Source organism: Phyllostomus discolor, chromosome 14 (genome assembly GCF_004126475.2).
Source record: "Phyllostomus discolor isolate MPI-MPIP mPhyDis1 chromosome 14, mPhyDis1.pri.v3, whole genome shotgun sequence".
NCBI lineage: Eukaryota > Metazoa > Chordata > Mammalia > Chiroptera > Phyllostomidae > Phyllostomus > Phyllostomus discolor.
In genome coordinates, this window is record NC_040916.2 from 27,257,869 (window position 1) to 27,275,560 (window position 17,692).

Here is a 17,692-nt window from a genome sequence, read left to right on the forward strand (position 1 = left end):
GGAAATAAAGAACAGAGTGGCCGAGACCAGGGGGCGAGGGAGGGGGTAGCGGGGAAGGAGGGGAAGGGGCGAAGGGACGTGAGCAGAGGACTCACAGGCACGGACAAGGGGGGCGGGTGACTGCGGGAGTGGGGGGGCAGTCGGGGCAAACTCGGGACAACTGGAAGTGAGCAACCATAAAGTTTTCAAAAACTTCAGGAAAATGTGGAACGTGTTGAGTGGTGTGTGTTTGTGTGCCTGTGCCTGTGGGGGGGGGATCAGTGTAAAAACTCGAGTCGCAGAAAATCACGTCATGTGCAAACGTAAACCACTGAGAACGGACAAAATGCACAGGTACAGGCAGCAGATGCACATGCACATGAGTGCGCACGTGTGTAGGGAACGTTCTAGAAGGGCACTGCGGTCTTCTCGGTGGTCACCCTTCACGCTCTCCCTCTGGAGACTGGACCCCTGCCCCCACCTTGGATCTGGTGGGCTCCTGACTGCCCGGCCGGCCCAGTGGTGCCCTGGCAAGGGGAGCCATTACAGCAGCCTGTGGACAAGTTCAAGTCTCCCGTCAAACCAAATAAACTCTCCCTCCCCCCCCCCCCGTCCTCCCCAGGACGCGAGTGTTCGAGTCTCCTCTCCTGTGGTGCCCCTCGGGGCTTCGGACGGGGGGCGGCTCCGCCAGAAGCCGCAGGTGTGTCAGCACAGGAGAGGGAGCTCCTGGTGGGCAGTGGAGGAGGGTCCGGCGGTCCCACCACTGCCGTGACGACCGAGACCCCACCGTCTCCCCCCCCCAAAACTGTGTCCCCTCCTCGGGGCCGGCACCCCGGAGGGCACAAGTGGGGCTGCTCTCTGGCTCCCATGACAGACGCAGTTCGGACAACAGCTGTGTCTTCCTCGCCGTCCCGGAGGCCGGAGTCCGAGGCCCGGGTGTGGGCAGGGCCAGCTCCTCCCCGAGTCCTCACAGGCTCGCCCGTCCCTCTGTGTGTGTCTGCGTCCCCAGCGCTTCCTAGGAGGATGCCAGTCGCATGGGATGAGGGCCCTCCTTTTAGCTTAGTTGCCCCGTCGAAGGCCCTGCCTCCAAACACGCGTCCTTCCTGAGGTCCTGGGGGCAAGGGCTTCAACATGCAGGTTCTGGGGGGACCCCGTTTAACCCCCCACACCACCTCAGGGCAGGAGAGGGGGTCTGGCCCCTTTGGTGTCTGCAGTGAAAGCAGCCACCACGTTCTACTGAGACCGCTCGCGGTGGGGCTCCCCCGGGGAGGATGGGGTGCTGCTGCGAGGGGGCGGGGCTCCAGGAGAGCGGGGACCACTGCTCACTGCACCCCCATCGCCTTCATCACAGAGATGCTTCAGAGGACTGGACGTTCGTCAGGACAGTTTTTTATCTCTGCTCCGTCCTCAGCCAGAAGGGATCAGGCTTCCGCCCCCGGCCCCAGCCCCTGCAATGATGCAGGCAAAGACCGCAGCCACTCCCTGGGGGGCAGCCACTCCCCGGGGGGCCGCACGGACTTTTCCACGGTGCTTCGCACGGGGCGGGGGCCTCTGGGGGCCCCTCTCCTCGCTGCCCCGCCTCCCCAACCCGCTCTGTCAGCGGCTCTGGTTTTGCACACGCAGCAGGAGTGGCCGAGTGCCAAGCCTCTGACCCCGTCCGCTCCCCCGTCCTCCTCTGCTGCCCTCCCCCTTCCCCAGCCCCGGGACAGGGACGCTCACCCACACTCTGTCCCGACCTGGGCCCCCCTGGGGCTTCCAGGGGCGTCTTGAACTACAGGGACAACCGAGTGCATGTTGTCGTTGTTCCTCAAGTTTGAAGAGCAAGTTCACTCGGAAAGCCACGGGGGCAGGAGATGTGAGCCAGCGGGGCTGCGTGGGCTCAGGAGACTCGTGCCAGGGGCAGGAGGGGGGCCCCGGAGCTCAGGAGGGGGAGGGCACAGGCGACGCCCGGGAAGAAGGAGCACCGGGGGGGGGGGGGGACAGGAAGGCGCAGGCACCCTCGGAGAGGGAAAGCACCTGCACTCGCATTTTTCCTTGGGACACGCCCGAAGCTTTTATCAGTTTAAAACACGAGCCGCGTTGGGGCCTCCTAAACGTGTCCTGGGTGCAGAGCCGGCTCCGGAGCCGTGCGTGCCACCGCCTTCTGGACGTCCACCCGAAACCGCCACGACCCCCTCACCGGCCCCCTCCCTCGACCCAGGCCTGCACCCTGCACTCTGTCGGCCTGTGGCAAGGGCACGCCAGCCTTCTGATCCCCGCACCTGAGGCTGAGCTCCGCCAGACCCTCCCTCGCGCCCCAAGCGCCCGGGGCACCCCCGCACCCTGCCCGCCCCGCCTCCTCACTCCTCTCCCGCACGGCCCTTCTGCTTCCACAGGCCCCCTCCCTCACCGGGGCTGTGCCAGCAACCCCCGCCCCCCCCCCACCTGCAGCCTCTCCCCCCACCCGACTTCCAGGCCTGCTGGCGGGGTCACTTTAACACGGTGTAAACCCGCTTGTGCTGTTCGACAGCCTCGACGGTCAGTCTCACACTCGGTGACTCTTGCTCCGAGGGCGGCCCCAGGAAGCACGTGCTGCTGCTCCCCGTGACCTAGGGGCCCTTCGGCGTCACCCAGTGACTGTGAATGGGGAGCCTAGGATGGTCCAGGCTGGGTGCGGGGTGCTGGGGACACGGTGGTTGCCAGAGGAACTGATGCCTGCCCTCGAAGACCTCGCAGTCCACAGGTGTGACAAGCGCCTGCGGGGGGCCAGGGGACGGGGGCCAGGAACCGGGGGACGGGGGCCAGGGGGCGGGCATCACAGCCTAATGCAGGAGCCAGGGAGCCCCGCCCCCCTTTGGCACTTGAAACGGTGGCCAGCGGGCACAGGTCCAGACAGGGAGCCAGCAGCCGCACGGGCACTGTCCCCAACAGCTCCTCGGGGCTGGGACTGCTGTGTGCAGCCCCACTGGACAGAGCGGGAGCCTGAGGCCCAGGAGGCTCCGGCGGTGGAGCCGAGCCTCCACCCCCGCTGTTAACCCACTAGGTGCCGCGTGGCGCCCGCTGACCTCGGGGACCGTGCCCAGCTCTGCAGACACGCCAGCCACGTCAGTCACCCTCTCGTGATGCCACTGAGGGAGGGCCCTGTCCTCCGTGCAGACCCCTCCCCGGACGGGACAGGACGAGCCTCGGCCCTCTCTGCGCACACGCGGCTTTTCATAAATGCTCCTGGACACGCGTACCCAGGGGTCTCCCCAGGGGAGGCCGGAGGCCCCGGGCTCGATGACCTCGGGCGACCTTGGTAAAGGAAGACGCGGCTCGGTGCCGGACGCTCCGGCGTCTCCGCTACGGGCAGGGCCGGGCGTCAGGGACCAGCCCTCCAGGAGCACCCCCTGCCCTCACCTGCAGGCCTCTGCTCACCCCAGGAAGTCCGCCCGCCCGCCCACTCACCCGGCAACTCTCGGTGGGCCTGCCGGCTGCTCCGGAAGCGCTTCCCACGCTCGGTGGCCTGGCCAGCACGCCCGTCCTCCCCGGAAGGCCGCACCCAGACGGTGAGTCGGAGAAGGGGAGCCCCCCAGAAGGAAAACCGAAGTGTTTGCCGTGCGGCCCAGGAGCCCCTGCAACCCCTGGGCAAGTAGCTGCTGTGGGCGCAGGTCCGCGTTGTGCAAGACGGGAACGGAGCCCCTGGGGGGCCGCTCACCGGCGTCCACCAGCCCACGGGCGCGAGGGCGGGGGCAGCTACAAGGAGGCGTGTGGGGTGGGGGGGGCGGGTGGGAGTGGGAAGGACGACGTGAACTCTACCCACGAGCCAAACAAACAAAACTCGGAGCCTGAGGAGGGTTTGGCCGCTTCTGGCGTGAAAGGGGCGTCAGTGCCAGGCGGTTTGGTTTCCTGTCCGGGGCCTGGACGGCAGGGGAGGGTGGGCACATGCTGACCGCCGGGGTCTGAGGAACAGAGTGGACGACGTCCCCGCACCCCCAGGCTGCCCCCCAGCCCCACCTTCTCCACGAGGAGCCCCGAGCGGCCGAGCCCCCCCCCCCACCAGTGGCTGTGGCTTGGCGCAGCCCTCGTGCCGCCGCGGTGGAGGTCAGAGCCTCGGCCTCGCCGCTGACCCCTCAGCCGCTGACCCCTCAGCCCCCCACCTGTCTGCGGGCCCCTTGCTTTCTCCAGAGCCCATCTCCCCGGCGGCCAAGGCTCCTCTCCAGAGACGCGGGGAGCCGTGGGAGCGAATTCACGCTGGGAAGCGAGAAGAGGGCGTGGGCACTGTCAGCCTGGAAGGAAAACGCTGGTGGAGACAACGCCGGGGTGAGGGCGCCTGTAGGGTCTCAAGGGCGGACCGCCAGCTCCCTGTGCTTCGGCGGCACCGAGGGGGACCGGGCCGGCCGGAAGGAGGAGGTCTGAGACGGAGACGGAGACCCCCAGGGACGGCAGTCCGCCCCCCTCCCCGTCCCCGCTCTCCCCGCTTCCTGGAGCTGGGCGGCCCAGCCCTGCCAGGTGGGGCAAACGCCCTGGGACTTCCGAGGGTGCCCCGCAGACTGTCACCGGCCAGGGCCGCCACGAGGGACAGAGGGACACGCCCCGCTCAGCTTCCCCTGCAGGCACCACCCCCGCCGCCCGGGGCTCACGTGTCTGAGGTCAGAGTCAAAAATCAATGACGTTCCCAGAGCAGGGGCCTGTTGCGTGAGGGAGGGCAGGACACGCTTCTCCTGGAGTCAGCCAGGCACGGCCCCCCGTGTCCTCCTGGCCGGCATGTGGCGGCTGCTGCCGCCCACCGCCCTGCTGCTGCTAGGTGAGTCACAGTGGCCGGCGCAGGGAGGCGCTCAGGGTGCCTGGGGGTCAGGCCAGGAGCGGGGACCCCCCCCCAGTCCGCAGCCCCCCGCTCAGCTCCCGGGACGCAGAGAACGCTGGCGCCATCAGGGGGCAAAGGGGCACCCGCCCCGGTTCTCAGCACCCCCACCCATGAGTGGGCCAGGGGCCTCTCCCATCGCGGCGGCCCGGCCTCCTCTCCAGGACTTTCTTGTGTCTGCTCTTTCCAGGGAGGGGGCTCGGGCGGCGGCTGCTTGAGGCTTCCTTTCAGGCAGAGCCAGTCCACGTCCCTAATTTGGGGGACTGGACAGGGACCAGGGGGTAAGGGGGCAGTGTTGAAAACAGGGGTTTGGGTGGGCGGGCAGGCGGGGAGGGGGCTGGAGGCACGGCCGTTGGAGACCAGGGCCAACAGCCGGCGGCTGCATGTGCTGGTTCCTGGGGACACCGGCGGCTCGCGGGGCAGCCCCACCCCCGTCGCTGCCCAGGCTCATGCCTGTCTTCCTCTTCTCTCCCGCAGCTTCGGCCGGCACGCGGGCTGGTGAGTTGGCTCGCAGGGTGTCAGGCCGACCGCTGAGGCCCGTGGCATGCAGAAGCCACGGGTCGTGGCCACGGCTGGCGGGGGGCGGGGGTGGAGTGGGGGTGGGGTGGCAGGGGCAATTCCCCCGCGCACCAGCCTGGCCCTGCGCTTCTCCGGCCAGCTCTCCTGGAGGTGCAGCGCGGCCACGGTGGGGCCCAGAGCCTGTGAGACAAGGCGCTCCGAGCCCGGGGCCGCAGACCCATGTGGGTGTGCGGGGCTGGCCCTGGCGCCGCGCCTCCGCGCCTGCCCCCGCCCACACGGCCCTGTCTCCCCAGAGGGCCTCCCGAAGGCCGAGCTGTCCCTGAGCCCTGAGTGGGACAGGCTGCTGGAGCAGGACCCCGTGACGCTGACGTGCCGGGGCAACCGCGTGGAGGAGGACAGCTTCGCACGCTGGTGGCACAACGGGACCCTCCTGCCCTGCCAGGCCTCCAGCCTCTCCATCGCGGCGGCCCGCGTGAACGACAGCGGGGAGTACCGGTGCCGGACCAACCGCTCCGCGCTCAGCGACCCGCTGCGCCTCCAAGTGGTCGCCGGTGAGCGGGTGACGGGGAGGGGGTTCGCCAGTGACCGGCGCACCAGAGGCCGGGGAAGGCTGGGGGAGCACCAGAGGGCGACGTTGGGGGGCGGAGGGCGGTCAGAGCCGGGATGAGGGGATCCGTGGTCCCTCCGCATCGCGGGCCGGCACTGCGTCTAACCCGGCGCGGCGGGGGCGGGACTGCGGCCCCGCCCAGTCGCAGGGGCAGCGTCCGCGGGGGACGCCCCCCCAAACCATCCCCAACCCCCCCAGCTCGCTCTGAGGCTCACCACTCGTCCTTGCGCGCGTGTTAATGAGCCTGTTCTCGGGCCTCCTGTCCTCCTCGGTCTCAGACACACAAAGCCCAAGCGGCCCCCGCCCCAGCCCTGGCGGCCGAGCCGCCCGTCCCTGTCCCGTCCACGCCACACGCAGACTTGCAGCCAGGCTGGGCCGCCCGCGGTCCTCCTGGCACCCAGAGGCCCCTCCAGCCGGCTCGCAGTAGCGGACCAAAGGCTGTGTGCCCTCCGCAGCCCCCAGGCACGGGGGGGGGGGGGGGGGCGGGGGGCTGTGGAGGTGGGATCTCTGAGCGGGGTGCCACCCTGCCCCTGCCCTGGGCACTGCGACCCCACTGACACCCTGGATGGGCTTGGAGGGGGAGGGGGCCCGGCGCAGGCAGACCCGCAGCAGGGCTCCGTGGAACCGGGCCCCTGCAGCTGGTTTGGGGGCTCCTCCAGCGCTGGCTGCCCACTGAGCTGACATCTAGCGCTGGAGCGGCAGGAAGGGTGTCTGCTGCCCCCCCAGGAGAGGGATGGCCACCTATGCCCAAACAACACAGGGATGCACCAACAGGCAGCGACAGAGTAATCGGCTCCGGGAGTTGTTGGCTAGCCTGGGGCTCGGCTCCAGAGGCCGGCCCCCGAAGTCCAGTCGGGCAGGACTGTGCATTAAACTACAGCCGGAGCCATCCAGGCCCCCGGGCCAGCCCCGGTCCCCGGTCCCTGCCCCACCCCGCCCCGCCCCGCTGCACCCTGGGGCCCAGCTCTCTTCTCTCCCCTGAGGCACCTTCCTCTCCCTGCCTTTCTCCGGGCAGAGCCCCTCCGTCCTGTTCTCTCCGTCCCGGAGTCCTGGGATCTCAGACAGGGCCGCCCTTTGTGCTACTTCCTGTCGTGATGGTTTCCGAGTCACTCGGAGGTCAGGACCGTGCGGCCAGTCCCCGGGGCACCCCCCGTCTGCACAGCCCGGTGCCTATTCCGTGGCGTGTCTGTGCGACGAACACACACAGACGTTCTCCGAGCATGTGGCCGGGCAGCCTGGGGCCAGCGAGTCCCCGCCAAGGCCGCCAGAGCACGCGCGGGCAGGCGGCATGGTGTCTCCCAGCCCCCGCGCCCCACGCTAAGGTAACCCGTCTGTGCTCCCGCGGCACATGGGCACACAGGCACGGGGCCCCTTCGGACGGCTGGCATCTTTAACAAACGATGAGGGCTCCCTTCCGTCCCTTCCGCTTGGCACACATTCCAGGTAGAGAAGGCTCACGGTCTACTGGTTTTGTTTGGCATGAGAGAGTTGATTTTTTAAAAGTAAGTTGTATTGTTTTGTTCTTACAAACCTCATTCCATTTTCAAAAATATGTGGAGATATAAGGAAGAAAATTAAAGCCACCCACCGCCCCCCCCCCAAGGAAACCTGTTAACATTTAGGGAGAAAGTGCGAGCCCTCCGTGTGTGGCCTTGTGAGCACGCGCTCCCGCACCCCGTCTTCCTCGCGGAGCCTCGCCTCACGACCGTTTCTGTGCCGTGTCACCTGTGCCTTGTCACGGTTGGTCTGCAGCTCGTCTGCGGTCGTCCTGGTCTGCCCGCCGGCCGGCTCCCTCCATGCGGAGTCTGGGCATGGGGCGAAGCGGCAGCCGTGAGGTCCTTGAGCGGGCAGGGCGAGCCTTTCCACTCCTGAAGGCTGCACTCAGGGTGCAGACGGGCCCTTGGAAGACCCGAGGCCCTCAGACAACCCCGGTTCCCAAGGACACGCCTGTCCCTCTCTTCCTCGGCCTTCAGACCGCGCCCTCCCTCTCCGAGTCTGCAGCCGCTCCTCCAGCCGCCCAGGGACCTCGCTCCTGGCTGCTGCCGGAGTCTCTCCACGTCTCAGCAAACTGCCTGCTCCTTCTAGGGCTGCCTTTCCTTCCAGGAGGCAGACCACCGTTGTGAAACGCAGCTTTGACTCTTGGATCTGGAGCACGCCGGGCCCCTTGCCCCCTGCCCTCGCACACCAAGGGCAGCCCTCCACCCTGCAGACGGCACCTCGCCTGCCTCGCCAGAGTCCCTCTGCCCTGGCCGTGGTTCCCTCCGTGTGTCTGTCCCTCTGCCCCTTCTAGACAGAGGTCTTGGTGTGGCTCGAGCTCTCATGCAGGCCTGGGGGGGGGGGGGGAGGGGGCGCACTTTTTCCTGGGGAAGCTTGTGGGAAGGGCTCCCAGTCCGCTGTCCACCTGGGGACCTGGTGGCCGGTGTCCCTTTGAGAGCGAGTCGCGCCCATCACTGAGGCCTCGGGGGGCTGTGGTCTGTGTCTTTCAGCCTGGCTGGTGCTCCAGGCCAGACGCTGGGTGGTCCAGACGGGGGACCCCATCGTGATGAGGTGCCACAGCTGGAAGAACCTGACTGTCTACAGGGTCCAGTTTTTCCAGAACGGCAGAGGCAAGAAGTTTTCTCGCCACAACTCGGAGTTCCACATCCCGGCAGCAACCAGCGAGCACAACGGCTCCTACTTCTGCCGGGGGATGATCCAGGACCGGCGGAACGAGTCCTCCGAGGCCGTGCAGGTCATCGTGCTAGGTGAGCGGGGTGCGGGCCCAGAGGGCAGCCGGCGAAGCCACCGGCCCCAGTTTCTGTGACAAAGACGGGGCGTGTGTCGGGCTCTGTCCTGGGCCACACGCTGCGCCCAGGGTCTCCTTGCCTGGGACCGCCACCGCACCCCCGCCCCACCCCCGACCACGTGATGGGAAGGGCACCACCAGCTCCCCGCACGGAGGAAGGAACTGAAGCAGAAAACGGGGTCGTTGACTTGCCCCTCAGGTCACACCTGACCAAATGAAAGAATCAGACAGGCACCCGTGTGCTCCGAGAGATGTTTGCCCAGATTCTGTGGAGCACCCTCGGGTGGGGGGGGGGGACGGTCAGAGCCCCCACCCCCACCCCCCATACACGGTGCTCCTGGACTCCCAGACGTCACTCACGTCCCCTGTATCCAGACCGGGACTGCACAGTAAGACAGCAGAGAGACACACACCTTTGGGGACTTTAACAAAACAGAGCCATCATTTGTGTGACAATAATTTCATTGCAATTTCAGTTTAAAGTCAACACTCTTGATAGGCGAGGGAAAGAAGGGGCAAATCATGGAGCAAATGGGACAGAATGCCAGCAATTAGTAAATGTAGGAGGTATATATGTATATATATATGTATATATATATACACGAGAGTTCATCGTATCATTCTGGTAACTTTCGTACGTTTGCAATTGAATCAAAGTTAAGAGGTAAAAACTTGACACTTGAAATCCAGTCTAATGTCACCAGTGTGTAGACAGCGGCGAGGAGTGAGTTTGCAGGAACAACCACAGGGGCCAAGAGAGCGAGAACCAACAAGCCCCACCTCACTCCCTTCTGGGAGGGCGACTGGTTCCCGCCTCTCGGTGAAGAAACAGTACCGTTTTTCTGCCAGTAAGTAGCGCAGTTCCACGGTTCGCTTCATTTTCCAGGTTTCCTGTCGTGACGATGACCCACACAGTGGGTGGCATCTTCAGGCACGAGACAGAGTTACTGAGTTAAGACATAGTGTTCTCCCACCGACTTGACCTTGGACAACCTTTGTAAATTCACACCAAACCCAGCCCCCTCACTTGCTGGGCCGCCCCGGGCACAACCGCCCTGGGACAGGAAGCTGCTTCTGCTGCGGTTGGAGGGCCGGGCCCCACGGGGCAGCTCCAGCGCGGGGGACGGCCCGGGAGGAAGCGGAGGCTTCCGCAGACCCCGCCGGCCCTGGGAACCCGGCTCGGCTGCTGCCAGAAGGACCCTCCTCTGAGGAAGGGCCTTGCTCTTGATTCCAAAGCCCTGCCCTGACGGCTGCCGTCTCCCCGTCCCTCTGCCTCTCCTCGCAGGTGTGGCAACCCCACCTGCCCCACCTGGGAAGCTGGCGATCGTCAGCCTGCTGCCGGGGCTCCTGTTTGTCTTGGACACGGGGCTGTACCTCTCCGTGCGGAGAGACCTTCGACGCGCCCTGAAGAAAGGGAGAAGTGACACAACCACACGGAGCAAGAGCCCTGAGGACAAGCAGGAGCAGTGAGAGCAGCAGCTCGGGACCCGCTCCGTGGTCCCCCGCACCCACCTCTGGGGAGAGCAGGAAACCTGCACCTCAGGGCGCAGGCTGAGGGCCCTTCGCCCAGCTCCATTTTCTCTCCGTCTCCAGTGAAAAAGAAAGGCCTAATTTTTAAAAATCCTGCTGTCACTTTTCGTGCTCAATCTGGTTCCTAAAGTTTGCTTTTAATTATAGTCGACATACACTGTTAGGTTGGTTTTTGGTGTATGACACTGGGATTCGACACATTTAGTAGACTTCACAGGGTAACCCCAAAGGGCTTGTGATCCTCAGGGCCACCTGCGGAGCCCCTGGGGCAGCTGCACTCCCAGGACCTGGGGTCCCAGAGCGACACAGCCCCCCGTCCCGGCCCCTGTCCCGGCCCAGCAGCCGTACAGTCTCCGGACGGCAGCCCTTCTGGAGATGAGATGGTGTGTGGACGTTTTCCCTAAGTAACTGCAGACACGGGTGAGAGAGCTCGCGGCCAAGTGCCAGCTGGACCGGGGTCTGCGCCCTGCCGCAGGGCTGGTGCCGTCGGGGCGCCCCGAAACTCCTCGGACAGATTGTGGGGACTGCTGGGGGGGGGGCCTGAGAGAGACAGCAGAGCCCACAAAGGGGGCGGCTGAGAAAGAGCAGGGTGGTCCAGGACAGACGGGAGGACACCCGCTGGGACGGCTCCCTAGAAAACAGGGTCCGTGTGAAATCCAGGTGTGCGGAGCGGCGAGGGGTGGGTGGGTGGCTGTCAGGCCCGGGACCGTGTGCTCGTGGCGTGTGACGGGCGCTCCTCACGTCCTGAGGAGAGACGGTCCTGGGAAGCGAGCGGGGCCAGAAGACACAGAGCCGCCCTGTGCCCTGGGGAGCAGCGATCATCGCTGCCCCAGACTCAGACCGGCGAGCACACGCACCGTCTGCACCGAGAAAGCGCAAGGAGAGAGGGTCCGCGGGGGAAGGAACGGGCAGCGGGGGGCACTTTGCTGGCCAGGGCGGCGGGGGCCGAGGGGCGGGGCCTGCGGATCCCCTTCACTGCTGGAGGGCGGGCGCGGCTCTCCTCGCGCGTCAGGCCACCAGGCAGGGTAACCGGACAGAGCGCACCAAACCCCACCCGGCTCGCTGTGACGTTCCGAGTCCCTCGGCTCGTAGGCCCGGGTGGTGGGGCCTGAGGAGCCGCCGGTCTCCGAAAGAGAGCGGTCGCTCTGTCTTCCTGCCTTCTGAGTTCCCAGCGGGACACCGTGTCAGTTTTCTGACTCTGGTGAAGCATTTTACCAACGTACCGCTTGCTCCCCTCAGACAGAGGGTGACAACCCCATGGCACTAACACAGTCAGACTGTCAGAACCCTTCTCACCCACCTCCTGATCGTCCAGGGTGATGGACACCCCTCTCCTTAAGCGGCATCTGGCCGCAGCTCCTGGGTCAGCTGGCTCGGTCGCCAAATGCGCGCAGGGGTCCTCTGCAGGTGTAGGGATGGGCAGGTGTGGAGGGAGCGGAGGTAATTGAGAGCGCGGGGCAGGAAGGAGAAGGCACAGGTGGGAAGGGGACAGGGCCCGAGCGGGGGCGGGGGGGGGGTGCAGGGTCAGCCGCCGCCTGCCTGTGCTGATCCGAGCGCAGACTCACCTGGAGCTGGCTGCGGGGGCTGGACGGGACTCGGGCCGCAGCCAATGCAGGTGGCAACCCTGGACATTGGGCTCACTCCTCGGCGCCCACACCGAGCCCAGCTTGAGTCGAGGTGCTGAAGACCCCAGGAGGAGGAACCGCCCAGGGTCACTCCGGGGTGGGGGCGGGGGCGGGGGCTGTTATCCTAGTGGGAAAACCGCCCGCGGGGGAGAGTGCAGAGGCGTCATTCGGGGGGTGATGGCCGAGGACGAGCGGGAGTGTGCCGGGGGGAGAGGAGAAGGGCCCGCCGTCCGCCAACGAGCGAACATTCAAAGGCCAGGAAGGGCGCGGGTCTCGAGGCTGATGGGCGGGGAGCCCGTCCGGACCCCGCAGGCCGCCGAGGGGCGCGGGCAGAGCAGGTTTGCGCCCCGGACGCCCCTCCGCTGGAGTGGGCGGGACGGGAGCGAAGGCAGCGGGAGACCCGCGGCCGGCGGAACGCCCCCTGACCCCCGAGCGCCAGGGCGGGGCGTGGCTGCGCGCCCAGGTGCCCGCCCCGCGGGTTCACGAAGTCTGGGCGCACGAGCGCACCTCCCAAAAGAGGCCGCAGGTGTCGGAGGGAGGCCCAGGCGCTCAAAAGGGAGGCGCGCGTCCCTGGGTGGGCTCGAACCACCAACCTTTCGGTTAACAGCCGAACGCGCTAACCGATTGCGCCACAGAGACAGGCGAACGTCCCCTCCGCCGCCAAGCCACTTGAGTGAAGAGTCAGGTCGCGGCGTCACTTCCCCCAAACGGCTGTGGCTCAGGAGGCGGCGCGGGATCCGCGAGGGGCGGCCCGCGCCCGGCAGGTCTCCCCCGGCGCCGTCACCTGTCACCTGCTGGGGTCGCGAGGCTCGGAAGGGGCGCAGCGGGGACGGAAGGGCCAGGGGCCTTCGGGGAGCCTGAGGCGGGCACTCCCCGTGGATTCCGCAGCCCCCTGGTTTTGCTCGGATATTTCATGAACTCGTGTGCACGGCCGCGCGTATTAACACAGAAGAATTTTATTGTGAAAGTGTAAAATACCAACGGCGTCCTGCAAAGTATAACGTCTAAGGAAGGGAGCCCAGCACCCCGAATTGCTCTCCCGCCCGTGGGCTTGTGCCCACACCCGACAGATGCCTGTGGTTTACAGACTTGCCCACGTCCCGGAGGGTCCAGATAGCGGGGGGCAAAGACCCCTTTTCCAACACCTCCAGCCAGGGCGCCGGCTCCGTGCCCCCAGTGGCCCAGAGCCCCCGGGAGAACGGAGAGGAGCTCCTGCCTTTGTCCCTGGGACGTGTCACGGCCACAGGCCTCTCGAATCACGTCACCTCCCCCAGGCGTCTCCGGCCGCTGGCCACACCAGCTCTTCCTGCCCCGGGCGCACGGGCAGCGCCTCGCCGCCCAGCCCGGGCCCCTCCGCCATCGCGCCCAGCGCAGGCGGGAGATTCCGGCCTCGCCCTGTGAAATGGAAATGCCTCCTCCGGGGAAAGCACGCCTGCAGATAAGCCTCTGGCATCTTCGGCCGACCCTTGACCTGGGTGCGGGCGGGGCAGAGACCCCAGGGGCCGGGTGAAGACAGCGGCCGGAAGGCTGCAAGCTCCGCGGCCCGGCAGAGAGTTGAGGCGCTGCCGCCCCGAAGGAGACAAGGACCCTGGAAACGGCGAAACTGCTCACATAGGGAGCCGTGAGGCACAACTCAATGAAGGCAGCTAAGTCCTGTTTCAGACCATTACCCAATGAGTACAGACATTTCCACACTTTAAATAAACACTCAAGTAGGTCTGGGGGGTGGGGAGCAGGCACAGTGTGATTCCACGTTTGCACTTTCAAGTGCCCGAGATAAACTTACAGCAAAATATTAATAAGGTTTTCCTGGTTGATAAAAAAACACGTCTGCCTTTTCTTGCTTTGTGATTTGTTTCTTCTCCACGTTCTGTACAAGGACTGTGCAGCCCTACGGCGCCCGGGAAAGACACCTCTGTAAAAACGAGCGTAAGGTGTGTGTTCTGTCCCAACATGAAGCGGCCCCGGGCAGCTGAACGACCGAGCAAAAGCGAACCGTCCGGTGGCGGTGAAAGCAGGGCCCTGTCGGGCGGCCCTCGTGTTTCTGTGCCGTCTGCATGGACCTGAAGGCCTCGTTTATTCCCCAAAACCGAGGTGGGAGAGGCCGCGCCGCCAGTCCGGGTGCACTTGAGCGCGCAGGTCGTCCGGGCGCGAGGAGGACGAGAAGGAAGGGCCGAGGGCGCTCAGAGCGCGGGGCTCCCAGCGGCGCCGGTGCCCGGGGGTCCGGTCCGGTGGGCGGCGGGGCCGGTGGGGACCGGAGGCGGCCCGGCCCGCGGCGGGACGGGCGAAGCTCGACCGCAGGGTCCATGGTCCAACGCATTCGCGGTCAGGGTCAAAGCGCACCCACCGCAACGGCCGCCCAGGGTCCCCGGCATTCTCAGACGAGAGCCGTGACCCTAGAGAGCACCTGGAGTTGCGGAAGAGTAATCTTTGTTCCAGCCCAGGGGGAACCGAGACAAAGCTCTGGCGCGGAGGGGGAAAGAAGAAAGAGAAAAAGTGACACGTGCCTCCCCGTCGGGGAATCGAACCCCGGTCTCCCGCGTGACAGGCGGGGATACTCACCACTATACTAACGAGGAAAACCGCGGGCGGGTGCGGAAACTCAGGGCCTAGGAAGCTACCTGCAGGTTTGCGCGCACTGACCAAGGTTGCTTTTCGGTGTGTGGGCCGCGTGACAACCGAAACGTAACGGGAGTCAGACAGAAATGCAGATTTCTTAATAGCCACGTTAGAAAGTCAGCAGAAACAGCGAATCATTTCCATAATCGACCGTACTTAACCCAGCATATGCAAAATGTCGTACACCTTAATTAGATTTTGTTCTCACTGAGTCTTCACACCGGCATGTGCGCTACACTCACACACAACACAGCTGAGCTGGGAGGGTCATTTTTCAAGGGAGAAGCTTGGTCCGAGCTTCGATGTCGCCCCCTTGTCGATGAACGGAATGGGCTCGCACGCCCGAGCGGCTCCTGACGTGCTCAGAAATCCCCAGCAGATGAATTGAGGGTGAGTTTGGAGCTTTCCACTCATTCAGGTCAACGAACAAACTGCACTTGCTGGGACGCTGGGCGATTGCGGCACACAGCCTCCCCTGCAAGCTCAGCGTTTGAAAAATGACAAACAGGGAAAGAATGAAGCTGGGGGGTGCGAGGAAAAGGCTGCGTTGGCCGGGAATCGAACCCGGGTCAACTGCTTGGAAGGCAGCTATGCTCACCACTATACCACCAACGCCACACGGTAAGGTTCCCCGGAATGCTGTACATGAGTGCAGTGCCGGCCGTGCGCCCTCCACACCTGCTTCCTGGTGTCTGTGACCGCGAGGCGCCCTCTCCGCAGGACGCGCTCCGCCCACGCTCCGCCTGTGGTCTCCGCCGCGGGGCACCCCAGCACTGGGTCCCCCGGGCGTCTCACCTCAACGACGATTTGGGGCGGAAGGTCGAGGGAGACCGCTGGCAAGGGACCCACCAAGCGTGGATCGGCCCCACCGAAGACGGGGCTCGGGGAAAAGGAGTCTTACCCGACCAGGAAGGGCTGAGGCAGGAGGAAATAGGAAAAAGGGCTTGGAGGCAGTTTTACTTTCCCTTCTTGGCTGAAGAGTTCAGGGGCGATTCTGTTTTATGTAAAACTATACGCACTGAGGCATCCTGACGTCATGACACAGCACTCTAAGAGAAATTTAAAATTAAATAAGAAAAAGAACATTTTCGGTGTCAGGATGGCCGAGCGGTCTAAGGCGCTGCGTTCAGGTCGCAGTCTCCCCTGGAGGCGTGGGTTCGAATCCCACTCCTGACAGCGTGTGTTTTGTTTTTTTCTTGCTTCCTTTCTGCCCCTCCAATCAACACACAGGAATTCAGGGAGAAAGGACTATGAATCAATGACCACCTGTTCATCCTGCATATCTACCTGTGACAGTCGTGCTGCCCGGTGAATATACAATAGAACTTTTTTTTTCTGTAGGCAGGGAGACTAGGCTATGAAATCTGGGAGCAGTTGAGACTAATGTCCATCCCTGTAAAAAAAATTTTTTTTTCCTTTAGATTCCGGCTTTTCAGTGCCTATTTATCGATTTCTTTATTCGACGGCGACGCACTGAGCCTTTTCCATATACCAGGTACACCCCAGTAGGCCAAGACTCCTCTGACAGAAAGAAAAGGCCTCACCCCAGGGCCCTCCGTCTGCTGCAGTTGGCCAGACTTTCCACGCACAGGCTGGTGACAAAGCCTCAGGATCCCCGTCCTGACCCACTCCCACCACCAGCTCTAACTCAGTAGCCTTGCCCCATCACCAAAAGCAGGAAAGAACTAACCAGGAGGAATGGGGTTGGGTGGAGTCACAAAGATAAAAGGCCTTGGAGTTGCTTGTTTCAACTCCTTTTTCTTGAAGATCGAGAATAAGCCATCCTCTGCTTTGGGAGCAGCTGGCTATGGAGAAATCTTGTCTTTTGGGGAAGAGGGTGAACTGTCAAGCCAAAGAGGTTGAATGTGTGAGGTCCCTAAGTGTGACGGTGGAAGGACCTTTGGTTGATTAGTGAAAGTCTGCCAAACTGCATCTTTGCTATTTACTAGACTATGGCCTTGGCAAATGCCTTGGATTTTTCCGAGCCTTCCTTTGCTTGTGGTAACGTGGAGGCACAGGCTCTGTATTAGTGAGGTGACGTGGGAGCTCATTAGAAATGTGTATCTCTCCCCTCGGCGTCCGCGTTTTATAAGACCCCCAGGTGTCCCAGATGAGTACTCAGCGTGGCTGACCCTGGGCCATCCCCTCTGTCTCTGCGTGGGTTGACAGTGAACTTGGCCCATCCTGTCCCTGCTTCTCAACAGGCCCCCTTGACTCAGGATTATGTGAGCGCTTGCACTGTCAGGCCCTGTGCTTAAAACAAAGGCCTAAAAGGTTCAACTGCGAAGTGTGGACTGCAGACGACGGTGGCGCGCTCACAGGAGACCAAAGAAAGCAGGCGGGGTTGGGCCTGAGCCACGTGATCGAGGCAGCGCCTCCAGTGGTGAGCCATGGGGACTCCCCAAACTGGCGGGTGTGCTGCGGCGAGGCGGACACTCGCCCCAGGCCACCGTTCCCACGCACGGGTCGGATCACCAAGAAAGCCAGAGGAGCGCAAACGGAGGGCGGGCCAGGACCGCGTGTGGACTCGGCGGCAGTGGAAGCCCGCGGCTCGGACAGCTTTGGAAGCCTGTTACTAATCCCAGCAGGAGTTCAGTCGTCCTGTTTTCAAGTCTGCACACCGTTCGGCCTGGAAACAGACGGGCAATCTAAACTGGGACTGGAAAGGGGTGGACACCAGCGACGGACGAGGAGCAGGCCGATACTGCAAGAACACGGTCGGCGTGCGCATTGGTGGTTCAGTGGTAGAATTCTCGCCTGCCACGCGGGAGGCCCGGGTTCGATTCCCGGCCAATGCACGTGAGCTCTTTTGGGGTTGGGGCTTTTTTTCCCTTCCTTTCTCTTTTACTTTCTTTTTTCTTTCCCTCTCCCCTTACTGTAAGAACTTCTGACACTGAGCTCAATGAAGCCAGTTGGCAGAAAGCTGGCTTCTCAAAACAGCTTCCCTCTCCATCACCAGGACGCTTGCAGAGGAGTGGGGACCTGGCGCAACCCCTCGGCCCTCGGGATAGGAGGCAGTGCGAGCACAGAGCACCCCGAGAGGCTCGACGGCCTGTCCCTCTGTCGCCGAGCCCCAAGGCGCAGCTCCAGCAGGCCTGCGGCCTCAAGCTCTCTGTCCTGTACCCGTAACATCCGGCGTGAACTCGGGGGTTCTGCTTGGCCTCGGCGTCCGCTGAAGAGCCAGATGGAGGCTTCGGGGACACCAG

General features: G+C 64.3%; 1 protein-coding gene and 5 non-coding genes across 6 annotated transcripts; 3 read left to right on the forward strand and 3 right to left on the reverse strand.

The window, feature by feature from the left end:
- Positions 1-4,676: 4,676 nt before the first annotated feature.
- Positions 4,677-10,405, forward strand: LOC114489400 (low affinity immunoglobulin gamma Fc region receptor III-B-like). Its single transcript, XM_028503350.2, has 5 exons — positions 4,677-4,744; positions 5,279-5,299; positions 5,614-5,871; positions 8,414-8,671; positions 9,998-10,405. The coding sequence occupies exons 1-5, from the start codon at positions 4,705-4,707 to the stop codon at positions 10,180-10,182; spliced, it is 762 nt and encodes a 253-aa protein (XP_028359151.1). The 5' UTR covers positions 4,677-4,704; the 3' UTR covers positions 10,183-10,405.
- A 2,027-nt stretch (positions 10,406-12,432) lies between these two features.
- Positions 12,433-12,506, reverse strand: TRNAN-GUU. The gene has a single exon. It is a non-coding gene; the product is annotated as a tRNA-Asn (tRNA).
- Positions 12,507-14,374: 1,868 nt separating this feature from the next.
- Positions 14,375-14,446, reverse strand: TRNAD-GUC. The gene has a single exon. It is a non-coding gene; the product is annotated as a tRNA-Asp (tRNA).
- Positions 14,447-15,029: 583 nt separating this feature from the next.
- On the reverse strand, positions 15,030-15,101 carry TRNAG-UCC. Its single transcript has one exon. It is a non-coding gene; the product is annotated as a tRNA-Gly (tRNA).
- Positions 15,102-15,579: 478 nt separating this feature from the next.
- On the forward strand, positions 15,580-15,662 carry TRNAL-CAG. Its single transcript has one exon. It is a non-coding gene; the product is annotated as a tRNA-Leu (tRNA).
- A 1,551-nt stretch (positions 15,663-17,213) lies between these two features.
- Positions 17,214-17,284, forward strand: TRNAG-GCC. Its single transcript has one exon. It is a non-coding gene; the product is annotated as a tRNA-Gly (tRNA).
- The last annotated feature ends 408 nt before the right edge of the window (positions 17,285-17,692 follow it).